Here is an 11,950-nt window from a genome sequence, read left to right on the forward strand (position 1 = left end):
GAAGGCATACATTTTGTTAATTAACAGTTGACTGTACATACAATTTAAAGGCGACAAAATAAATTATTTAACTGAGAAGGAAACCAACTGATTTCTGCCAGCAGCGCACGCTTACTGCTTCCCCAAAAAAATTGGAAACAAACTCGGTGATTGAATGATAAAACAATCATTGAACTTGTTTATCAACCAGTGTCTCGCAGATCAATTATTTGCCTCAGCCTTCGCCTTCGGCAAATAATAATTATTGATCTGCTCGCCACTGACAAATCACGATATTTTGCTCAACCTCGTCCCATAATTGTTAATTATTATTGTCAAGAGACAGGTTTTGCTAATTGAAAAAGGTAAACCAACTGTCAGATAAGGTGTTTGACTGTCAACTACATGAAGAGTGGTAGGGTTGCCATTAAATTTCAACACAACACCAGCTTTCTCACCATTCAGTTTTAATAAAATTTTGTGGTCACCTACTTTAAGATACATTACTTGGTAAACCTAAAAGCCATAAACACTTTGCCTTACTTTTAAAAGATACAATATCAAATTAAATTAATATAGTTATAATTTACTGAAGCCTCAGAATCAACAACTCACTGTCCATGAATGATCCATCAATGACCTGTTCTGCTACAGTGAGTGACAGCAGTGAAAAATGAAACTGTTGGTTATTATAGTCATTCTTCAAACTTACAAATCCACATTTTTTGTACTTTACCTAAAGCTCTATACAATGATAGTGTTTAAAACTCTCTCTGGATCCTGTTTAATCCCTTGAATCCTTGTAATTTGCTCAGTACACCTTTGCCTGGGGAATGTTTCAAACAAATTAAACTCCCTCATGAAATAATGAGGACAATTTTTCTGCCTTAAGGAATTTAGAAGCCTTTGCAGAAGGCTCATGAAACGATCTCTTAAGTGATCAAAGCTCCAGCTGTTAGGATTGGGGCTTTTCCCTACACTCATAAAGCAACATGGTTTGAGGTGATATGACGGGTGGAGCTCAAGTTCCTCTTTCAGAGCTTTGAGGATCCGTAAGACCTGTTTTCTGCAAGAACGTGCTTCACCATGACCTCCTCGTACAAACAGCTTCTTTTCAGCTTCGGAGAAGGAGTACCGCCAAAGAAAACCCTTTTCATGTTCAGGAACATTGCTTCCTTTTGGTTGCTTTGTAACAAGGTGACAGCCATCATGCCAGATCTCCCGTACAAGGTTCTGGTTTGGCCACCCTTTAATGCAACATTGACAGCACCTTTATTAAATTCTAATCTGCAGATTGTGTCCGGGGTGCTTTGTTTTTGTAAGCCTGAGTGTGGTTCTGGGTTTTATACAACTATTGGGAACTGTTCAACAAAATTAAAAGTACATGTACAAAGCCCATTTTACTTTTGATGCATCAGTTTCATATCAGTATGATAATAACTTCTTACTAACCAAGTACGAGGGCCGTACTGGAGAATATTGGCCTGAGGTCGTGGCAGTACAGACCTCACTGCGCTTGGTCCATACAAAAACGACCGAGGGCCAATATTCCCCAGTACGGCTCGAGCTAGCTCGGTTAGTAAGTAGTTTATTATATGGCTTTTTAATTACCTTTTGCTTTGTTTTTGCAAGCCCGTCTGAATCGGCCCGTGGGTATTACGGGAGAATAATGCCCTACAATTCAGTCACAATTAGCCAATCAGAGCGTGCGTTATATCGGCTACAAACACAAGCCATAATAATAAGAAGGTGTAATTTAAAAGGAAATGATTTGTTAAGAAAAAACCAAAATATCAATTTTCATCACAGTTTTCCAAGTAAACAGAATTAATGTTTTTCGGTTACCTCTGCGTGGCCTTCCTCTCCACTCGTCAGCATCTTCTGGCCACGACTTGTCTTTAATGGCAAGTGTCAAGTCAATGGAATACTTTCTCCCATTCATCCTGTTGGTTATTATTAGGGTTACTACTGGACCCTGTGACCTCACTTCAACAAACCTTAAAGTAAGAAGGAGCTTACATTAACCTTGGTACCGGCAAACAGCATTTATTTTTCAGATTTTCTACTCCTCAATTTTGAGCCATTAGGGGTGCAGGGATGGCGCAGTGGTGAGAGCGCTCGTCTCCCACCAATGTGGTCCGGGTTCGATTCCCAGACTCGGCGTCATATGTGGGTCGAGTTTGTTGGTTCTCTACTCTGCAACGAGAGGTTTTCTCCGGGTACTCCGGTTTCCCCTCTCCTCAAAAACCAACATTTGACTTGATTTGTGTTAATTGTTAATTTCAATTTACAGTGTCCCCAATTAGTGCTTCAGCGCTAGAACGACTCGACACTTAAATAAAGTTCCTTTCCTTTCATTTTGAGAAATCTACTTATGGAATCTTAAGGTTTTCTCTTCGACACATTTACCTCTCTTGATGGTTTCATTTTTCCACGTCAAGGTTGACATCGGATTGCGCAAATATATGGTTCAAGGTTTGATCTCTATCATGTTTCTTAAACCCAATATTTGTATGCTTGCACCTTGCTTACTTCCACAGAATCTTTGATAACCTCCTCCCTGTTACAAATTTGTGTCTCAACATACCTTCCATATCCCAGGTATTCAATAGCATTTCTCACATGCCTTGCGAAAACCGATTTCACACTTGAGGCGCTTAACATCCCTCGAGTATTTACACAGCTGTCTTGCCTCCAAATTCGTTCTTCTCTCCTGTCAATCATTACTCTTGTAAATCCTGGTACACAGGAAAACCAAAGATGTTGACTTTTAGCAATGTTAAAAATAGTCTTAATTATCAACTACTAAGGCAAAAATTAAGCATAACAATATAGTGTTTTGTATTGTCTAGGTTGTGTATTTTTAAGGGAAAAGGGCTGGCACAGTGGAGAGAGCACTTGTCTCTCACCAATGTGGCTTCATTTCAAGTCCCAGACTTTGAAACGTGGGCTGATTTCAATGTTGGTTCTCTACCCTGCTCCCAGAGGTTTTTTTCCCCCTCTCCTCTAAACAAGTTTGTAACTTCTGAATAAATGGAAGCATCAGAGTGAAAACTAAGGAAGTTTTAGTTGGTGTAAAGGTGATTAATTTCTCTAACAAGTCCTTTACCTGTTTGACCTTTTAGCATCCTGTATAGTGTCTCTCACTCAAAGGATTAATAAATACGTATGTATGTATGTATGTATGTATGTATGTATGTATGTATGCATGCATGTATTTATGTATGTCTGTATGTATGTATGTATGTGTTATATGCTTTTCTGTGTTACATTGCTCATGCGGCTATAACTAATTTTGAGAGTGTTCCGGTTGAAAATTCTGTGCAAAGGGTGTGATTTTGGCATGAGCAATGTAAAAACAACTATCTTCAACCAAAATAAAGCCGTCATTAACAAGTCATCAAATCCACCCGCTCAAACTATCAGCACTTGCAACTGCCGTGACAAAAGATCCTGCCCTCTAGACGAAAAGTGCAACGTGCGAAATATCATCTATCAAGCAGAGGTCACAACATCTCAGTCAAAGCAAACTTACATCGACACATCATTCAAATCACGTTATAAAAACCACACATGTTCCTTTAGAAATGAACGCTACAAAAATTCCACTAAACTTAGTAAATATGTATGGGGTTTGAAAGACAAGAAAGTCGACTATCACATTAAATGGCGGATTGTTAGGCATGCGAAATCCTATTCAAATGTAACGAAGAAGTGTAATTTATGTCTGTGGGAGAAATACTATATAATTTGTAGACCAGATTTGGCGACCCTTAACAACAGAAATGAGCTTGTAACAAGTTGCAGACATGCAAAGAAATTCCTTCTTAATAACGTAATTATTTAAGGCTTATTTTTAGCAGCTCACTGGAAACAGTTTGAACTGTTTAACCGTTGCTATGCACCCCAGCCTATAGTGAATTGCTACCGTTTTTTTTTTTCAAAATCTCTGTAAAACACCATGTATTCCTTCTTTTTGGCAGTTGCCTGATGATTGCTTCGTGAGAAGCATGAAACTTGGAGTAGCAAATAAATGTTTTTGACCTAGTTCAAGTCTACGTATCTATTCAAAGCTCTGGCAAACCCATTGAGCACTTTTAGCTGATGATCAATTTATCACGTCGTTTTATATTATAAAATCGGGAAGCTCATTATGATTTATATTGTTTAAGGGCCCCTCTGGGGGTTTTGTTAATTTTTTTGCTTCGTTAATTTAGTCTTTTTGTCGTCTACAAATTAGCACCACTTTTTGTTCTTCTTTTTTGCAATCTTATATTTTTTTGACAGCTGTCACTTGTTATTGTGTAATTGTTAGCGCCTAAAATCTTATTTAAGTTTCATTTTTATTCAAAAGTTGTCATAACTGAAGAAGGTCTTTAACCGAAACGTTTTCGTAAATTTTTAATTTTTAAACTTTTTTACGTCAGAAGTTGTCCGTCCTCGCTTCCTTTTTACTTACTACAGTCGTTCATGTCGTGAGGTTTGGACTAGGAATCTTGCAGATCCTCCTGACGTGGTGACACCTTTGTTGGCCTGAGAGACTCACTAACAGTTGTATATATATATATATATAACTGCCAGTGGAAAAACTGAAGACTTCATCCCCTATAAAAGTGCTCGATGGTTAAACCAGAGCTGTGAATAAAGATGAATTTCTGGATTCGGACTAGTTCAAAAACATTTAATTGCTACTCGGAGTTTCATGCTTCTAATGAAGCAATCATCAGGCAACTGACAACAAGAACGGTTGCATGTAAAGGTTTACACATTTGAAAGTGGGGAACAATGCTTACTAGCATAACGTGTCAAGATGTGATTGGACGGCAAAAGCGCTAAACGATCGAGTAAGACTATTTTAGGTGAACGCGCTACTTAACAGAAATTTCTTAGAATGTCTACAGGTTGATGTCATTTCGTTTCTATGGTTAAGTGTCGACATTTCCGGCTTACAAATTATGAAATATTTTTCCCACAGACAAAGATTACATTTTTTGTTGGCATTAGAATACGACCTAGCTTGCTTTACTTTTTTCCACTTAATCTGATAATTGATGTTCTGTTCTTTTAGACTCCAAATATACTTGCTGAGCTCGGTTACATTTTTGTACCGTTCGTGCCTAAAAGAACATGTATGGTTTCTGTGGCGTTCCTTGAATGTTGTATCACACAGACCGATGTATGTCTCTTTTGTCTGTGAGGTCACGACCTCTGCTTGGTAGACATTGTCTTTCTTTGTGATGACTTTACCACAGGACATGACCACAGGAAAAGAGATGGTCTCAGGGGGCATTTAGTGGGGGACCGAGGGGGCGGCGCCCTTTTTTTCCCTGTATTTAAAGAGCTTCAGTAATTTTTTCTCTGTTTTTAAAGAGCTCCTGTAACCAACCGACATTCAAGTGGTACAGTGTGCATCAGGTGGTTTTACTTTAGATAATGATTAGTTCAGTTTCAGAGATTTTACGTTTTGCCTTGATAGATATACATCACGTATGAAAAATTGAATATATAATGCGTATCAAATATGAAAAATTATAATAAAAAGCTAACTGCCTTGAAAGAAGAACGCTTAAATGCATTGTTGTTGCTCTTTGTCCACAAGGACATATCCTCGGATTTTGACGCTGTAATCGAAAGAGAAGGCGCCTAGTCGCAGATTAGGTTGCCTTTACAAAGATGATTCGCAAAAAGATTGCATCCTCTGTCGGTGGTCATTCATTATCTCCAATGCTGACGTAGACAATTACCAATTATAGGTAGGGTCGATGATGAATTACTTGCGTGAATAATACTATATTGTCATTACTTTTTTTCTCGTTCTGACGAATAGCATTCTTAGCTCACGGAGGATCTAGTCATGCCATGAGGTATCGGCAGTCCAATGGCATTCACTCACTCAATCACTAACTCGCTCCATTCCAATGAATCTACTTATTAAACTTCGATTTAACAATTTTATATTTAATGCAATACCACGAATATTGATTTGTGGGAGGCGCGGTGGCCTCATGGTTAGAGTGCTCGACTCCAGATCGAGTGGTCTGGGTTCGGGTCCTAGCCGGAGAAATTGTGTTGTGTTCTTGGGCAAGACACGTTACTCTCACGGTGCCTCTCTCCACCCAGGTGTAAAAATGGGTACCAGCGAAAATGCTAAGGGGTAACCCTGCGATGGACTGGCACCCCATCAAGTGGGGAGTAGAAATACTGCTAGTCCCTTCATTCTACAGAAACCGGAGATAAGCGACGGCCTGATGGGCCTTTCAGGCTCTTAACGTACAGGGACTTTACCTTACGAATATTGATTTAACCCACCCCTTAAACCTATATGCAATCTGATACCACATGTATTGATTCAATCCAATCTTCTGTTCAATCCAATAACACGAATATTGATTCAATCCAATCCTTAAGTTTATATGGGACGTACACAAAACATGGACCCCAGGACCCCCGTGGACCTGGTCCTTGGACCCCTTGATGGACCCGGTCCATGGACTACCCCTGTGGACCACCCCTCCTTTTGTAAATTCAATACGTTTTATAAGCAGAAAAATCTTTAGACGAAAGAGAGAAGTGATCCTCGCACTTATCTGGAATATTTAAGCAGGAGTACTTGACTAGGCGCAAACAACTCCCATACTCAGGGCTGTCAACCCCCAAACTCTTCAAATATTGAGAATTGGTAGAGATGGGACGACAGGAGACGTCATAACACTTGTGATGTCATTTCTAGAGTCTCCTGGATTATCCGGGAGAGTTGACAGCACTGCATGCAAAGCCTACGTCACGATATTTTTATAGACCAGGAGTCCGTGTACGATCTATTTTTAGACTGCCTTTTCTAAGACAAAGACAATTCCGGTTTCTTGTGATAGGTCATCGGGCTCCTGAGTCCATTAGCGGGAAATTCAATCCATAAAATAAATAGCGGTCTGTGAAAACGCCGTGACCGGAATATAGGGCTGTTGTTCGCTGCTAGTTATGGGCTACTGATTTAATAGCCTGTTATAGACACTTATACCACCTATTTGGTGGCTCCATAACGCGCTTTTCAAATATAAGTTCGTTTCATTCATCGAGCCCTTGACCGGAACAAATGAGCCTAACAAATTGGCCTTCTCCCAACTGAGTGGCTTTAAAGCTCAGTTGGTAGAGCGTTGCACCAGCATTGCATTTTGGGTTCGAATCCCTTTAAAACCGCCTCAATTTTTCGGGTGTTATAATTAGAGACAATTCAGCTTTAATTGTCCAGATAAGTGTGAAGATCACTTTCCTATTTCGTCTAAAGATTTTTCTGCTTGTAACTTTGCAAAATGAAGGGCGGTCCACGGGGGTAGTCCATCGACCGGGTCCATAAAGGGGTCCAAAGACCGGGTCCATAGGGTTGGTCCATGGACATGGGGTCCATGTTTTGTATACGTTCGTTTATATGCAATCCAAAAATATATCTTCAATATCTTCCTGGGACGAGCGCGGCCATATAGAGCCAGAGTAACCTGTGCAAGTCATAGAACAAAAGATGGCGGCAGAGTGGGAAGACGAATTGACATAGAAGTTGAGTTTCCCACGTTTCTAGGAGAAGTTGTGGATAGAACCGAGATAATATTTGAGAACTTTGACACAGAAGCTGCAGAAACGCAGTCTGAGGTTCTTGATCAAACAATTAGCTTGCTTAGGTCAATGAAAGAGTGCTGCAACCTTGACACGAGGGACAAGGGAAATCTGAATTCCCTCTCTCGGGCCTTAGTAGATGTGCTTCGTCGCCGGACTATCACTCCGTCTACTGTGGCTGCGGATTTAGTTACGATAGATAGGGGAAAAGGAAGAAAATACTGGAACACCATATCTCAAAATTCCTGTTGAGATGCTAGAAGAACTGTGTGGACTGGGATTCACTTGGACAAGGCCAGGATTGCAGAGATGCTCATAATCTATAATTCTTGATGGCCATAGCTCTCGGTCTCTCTCAACAGTACTCAGAAACAATTTCAGAACTGTTTCGGTTCTATTATTGGGACTACATGATAGAAAGATTATTCTTCTAGAAATTAAACATGAATTACCAGCTTCCACCTAATCAATGAGTGATGTCCATCAAGATGGCAAATGCTGGCAAAATGTTAAAAATTCAAGATTTTGCTGGCAATATCTTAAATTGTCAAAATCTTAAATTTTTAACATTTTGCCGGCAGGATGTTGAAATTTCCAGATTTTGCCGGCAAATTCTTGAATCTTCAACATCTTGCCTGCATCTTGCCTACAAACATTTGGCGGGAAAATCTTGAATTTTCAGGATTTCGCAGCCAAAATGTTGAATTTTCAACAATTTGCAGGCAAAATCTTGAATTTTCAACATCTTGCCCGCAAAATGTTGAAAATTCAAGATTTTGCCGGCAAAATGTTCCACTTTCAACATCTTGCCCGCAAAATGTTGAAAATTCAAGATTTTGCCAGCAATATCTTGAATTTTCAACATCTTGCCCACAAAATGTTGAAAACTCAAGATTTTGCCGGCAAAATGTTCCATTTTCAACATCTTGCCCTCAAAATGTTGAAAATTCAAGATTTTGCCGGCAATATCTTGAATTTTCAACATCTTGCACGCAAAAGCTTGAATTTTGAAGATGAAAAATCTTGAATTTTCAAGATTTTGCAGGCAAGATGTTTAAAATTCAAGATTTCACCGGCAAAATCTTCAATTTTCAAAGTCTTGAATTTTTAACATTTTGCCGGCAAAATGTTGAAATTTTCAACATCTTGCCGCAAAAATCTTGAATTTTCAAGATTTTGCCAGCAACATCTTGAATTTTCAAAATATTGAATTTTCAAGGTTTTGTCGGCAAAATGGTGAAGATTAGAGAACTGAAGAATTGCATTCAAAATCTTGAATTTTCAACATGTTGCCTCCTAAATATCCAATTCGAAAATTTCGAATTTTGCTGGCAAAATCTTGAAAATTCAAGATTTTGCTGGCAAAATGTTGAATTTTCAACATTTTGCTAGCAATATCTTGAATTTTAAAAATCTTGAAAATTCATGATTTTGGCTGCAATATCTTAAATTTTCAACATTTTTCCAGCAAAGTCTTGAATTTTCAAGATTTTGCCTGCAAAATCTTGAAAATTGAAGATTTCGAAAATTCAAGATTTTGCTGGCAAAATGTTGAAAATTAAGATTTTTCCTTCAATATCTTGAACTTTGATTTGGCAAGTTGGTGAATTTTCAACATCTTGCCGGCAAGATAATGAAAATTCATTTGAATTGAATTATCAACATTTTGCCGGCAGAATCTTCTATTTTCAAGATTTTGCCGGCAAAATCATGAAAATTCAAGAATTTGCCGGTAAAATGTTGAAAATTCAAGAATTTGCTCGCAAAATCTGAAAATTTCAACATCCTGCCGGCAAAATGTTAAAAATTTAAGATTTTGACAATTTAAGATATTGCCAGCAAAATCTTGAATTTTTAACATTTTTCCAGCATTTGGCATCTTGATGGACATCACTCATTGATTAGGTGGAAGCTGGTAATTCATGTTCATCAAGATTTTGGTGGCGAGATGTTGAAAATTCAAGATTTTGCCCGCAAGTCTTGAAAATTCAACACGGTGGGCACAAAGGGCTGAAAATGTGGCAAGGGTCTGCAGTGCGTAATGGCAGCGGTTGCGGCCGAAATATATTTCAACATGGCGGCAAGTCCTTGGGCAGTTCTTGCTGCAGTTTTTGCTGACAGTAAGGACCCTTCCTGTGATGAATGGGATAAATCGGAATCAGTTTTGCAAGCACCTGAATAAGACGTCCTCTCTAAGAAGACTGAATTGTGTCTTCAGGCGTTCGACTCTCTTGACCTTTCTGAAGTAAATTTGGAAATGTTTGAAAAGTGCATAGGAAGACAAATAGAGGCATCTTATCGCGTGTTTCAAAGTCCTACTGACCCGTTAAGGATTTTATTAAATACCTCTGTAAACTGTGGAACAATTCTGGTGGAAGAGAGTAGGCTGTGGCTGGAAAAGATCAAAGGCCGCTTGGGAGGAACAGTCAGCATCAAACATCCTTATCAAATTTGTGATGCACTGAAATCCAGGTATGTGGTCATTAATTCGCTAAGAAAATACAAGCCTGTGACCATCAAGAGCAAAGCGTTGGGCTAAAACTGAACGGTTTAAAGCGTTGGTCGAGAAGCCACGACGTTTGTCACGCGGACATGGAACGACAGACTCTCAACCGGAAGCATGGGTTTCCTGCCTGAGAGTGGAAGGAGAATTTAACAATCGCATATGAAATAATTACTGTTCCTTACCGCAACAACAACAGCGCATTTCTTATTCACAAGAGAATTTCAATGGGCCATTTTACAGTTGTTTGCTCAGTGACCTAGCCTATGAATGGCTGCGAGGCTGCCGGTGACCTTGAATTGATACAGATCTTACTGCTTTTATCTTGTAAATTGTGTTGTTTTGATTGAAATTAGTCTACATTAACATTAGAAAAGCACAAAGGTTTGTATCAAAAGAGGGTCACCGGCAGCCTTGCTTCCATTCTTAGGCCAGGCAGGTTAGCTACAACTTTAAAATGGTCTATTGGCACTTGGCACGCGAATTGTTTTTATTTGTTTTTATTTACCTGCACAGCAAAGAATTACGGATTTCTTCCCGGTTTTTGCATAGTCGATAGGTTTGGAAGTGATTTGTAATCCCCTGTCACGTCCACTTAGTTTTACAACGCTTCCTCAGCATTCCCAAACCGCCCCCTTCGAGTCTGAAAACCAACTATCTATGAACTATATTCTATGAATTTTCATCTTTGTTTATACTTGATGACAAACTATTAAAATTCTTAGAAATGCTACTCGTTAACAAGCTAGCGGAACAGTTGGCACCGGGTCAAAAGAATAGTCTCTGAACACTCAGATTCTCGGAAAATGGATAAAGACTAATTCCTCCACGTCACGTTTTCCAATTAACAATCCAGACATCATGTCATTTGTAAACCAGTGAAGTTTAAGGGGTGTCTCTTGGAACATTTAATAATAAAATTTGATTTATTCACTTTGTTATGGCTGTCTAGTTATCTATCCAAGGGAAATCGAGGTTATTTAACCATGTCATGGGTTTTTGTGGCTAGTGCGCATACGATAGCCACTATTGTCGTCATGCAACTTTTCCGAAAATAAGTAACAATAGATATGTTCGGAGCCAATCAGCACTTAAGTTAGGACATCTTCGTTGCCACTTCGTTTCACCGAGAATTAACCTAAAGCATGCGAAGGAAAGCCGATGGTTGCCTCCTGGTCTTTGTTTCTTCTTTCATTGGGAATTTTGTCTAGTGAGAGAGCTGAGGTTGTAATCTAGTAAGTACCTTACTTCATTTCAGAAAACTTATCGACATTATTTATCACAGCTTTCACCTTGACTTTCTTAATTGTCATGATCAGGTGAAATCGTTTGTCAGGCCCATTGGTCATATTTTAAGCCGATTTTCATGGCAGCCATTTCGACATGACGCGCTGAGAAGACAGCGAAAACAAAAGCCCTATAAAAGAAAACATGAGCCTCTTCGGAGGAGAAAGGAGCCTCTCTTGAGGATGATTGAATCCCTTTGTGGGGTAATTAAACCCGTTAACGGGAGCAACGAAATTGAACGGGAAAAATATGAAGCGCTTATAGTTTACGTACTTGTGTCGCAAACGTAAAGCTTCTTTGTGGACGGGTATTTTGCAATTGCTCCAGGAGGAACAGAGAACCGTGAGAAATAAGTACAGCAGAATTGTTGAAAACTCGACTCCTGTAATATAAGTGGCGGGGTATTCTAGAATCTAGTCCTACTGGCTTTAAGTTGTATGATTTTGTGACAGTCGGTAAGCTGTCGAATGTCAACTACGTTCCCCGGAAAGGATGTTTTTTTCAGCAAACATTTCAGACGTTACATTTCATATTACAACATAAAACATGAACAGTATCGTGTAACTTTTAGGA

The 11,950-nt window shown here is 39.1% G+C and overlaps 2 protein-coding genes across 4 annotated transcripts in view; one reads left to right on the top strand and one right to left on the bottom strand.

The window, feature by feature from the left end:
- Nucleotides 1-248: 248 nt before the first annotated feature.
- Nucleotides 249-10,987, bottom strand: LOC137969472 (cyclic GMP-AMP synthase-like receptor 1). Of its 2 annotated transcripts, XM_068815722.1 has the most exons (5): nucleotides 9,934-10,987; nucleotides 2,567-2,717; nucleotides 1,825-1,976; nucleotides 1,591-1,653; nucleotides 249-1,226 (listed from the first exon to the last, which is right to left on the bottom strand). In XM_068815722.1, the coding sequence occupies exons 1-5, from the start codon at nucleotides 10,025-10,027 to the stop codon at nucleotides 724-726; spliced, it is 963 nt and encodes a 320-aa protein (XP_068671823.1). In that variant the 5' UTR covers nucleotides 10,028-10,987; the 3' UTR covers nucleotides 249-723. The 2 variants fall into 2 exon arrangements, with proteins under 2 accessions (XP_068671823.1, XP_068671824.1); XM_068815723.1 differs by lacking the exon at nucleotides 1,591-1,653.
- A 183-nt stretch (nucleotides 10,988-11,170) lies between these two features.
- The window catches only part of LOC137969475 (uncharacterized), a 22,996-nt gene continuing 22,216 nt past the window's right edge, over nucleotides 11,171-11,950 (top strand). Inside the window, exon 1 of one of the 2 annotated variants that reach the window (XM_068815726.1) lies at nucleotides 11,171-11,325. The gene's annotated coding sequence lies outside the window, so the exon portion shown is untranslated. The remainder of the gene's footprint in view (nucleotides 11,326-11,950) is intronic. The other variant, XM_068815728.1, reaches the window with a different exon arrangement.

The sequence above is a fragment of the Montipora foliosa genome, chromosome 9 (genome assembly GCF_036669935.1).
Source record: "Montipora foliosa isolate CH-2021 chromosome 9, ASM3666993v2, whole genome shotgun sequence".
In the NCBI taxonomy this organism is placed as follows: Eukaryota; Metazoa; Cnidaria; class Anthozoa; order Scleractinia; family Acroporidae; genus Montipora; species Montipora foliosa.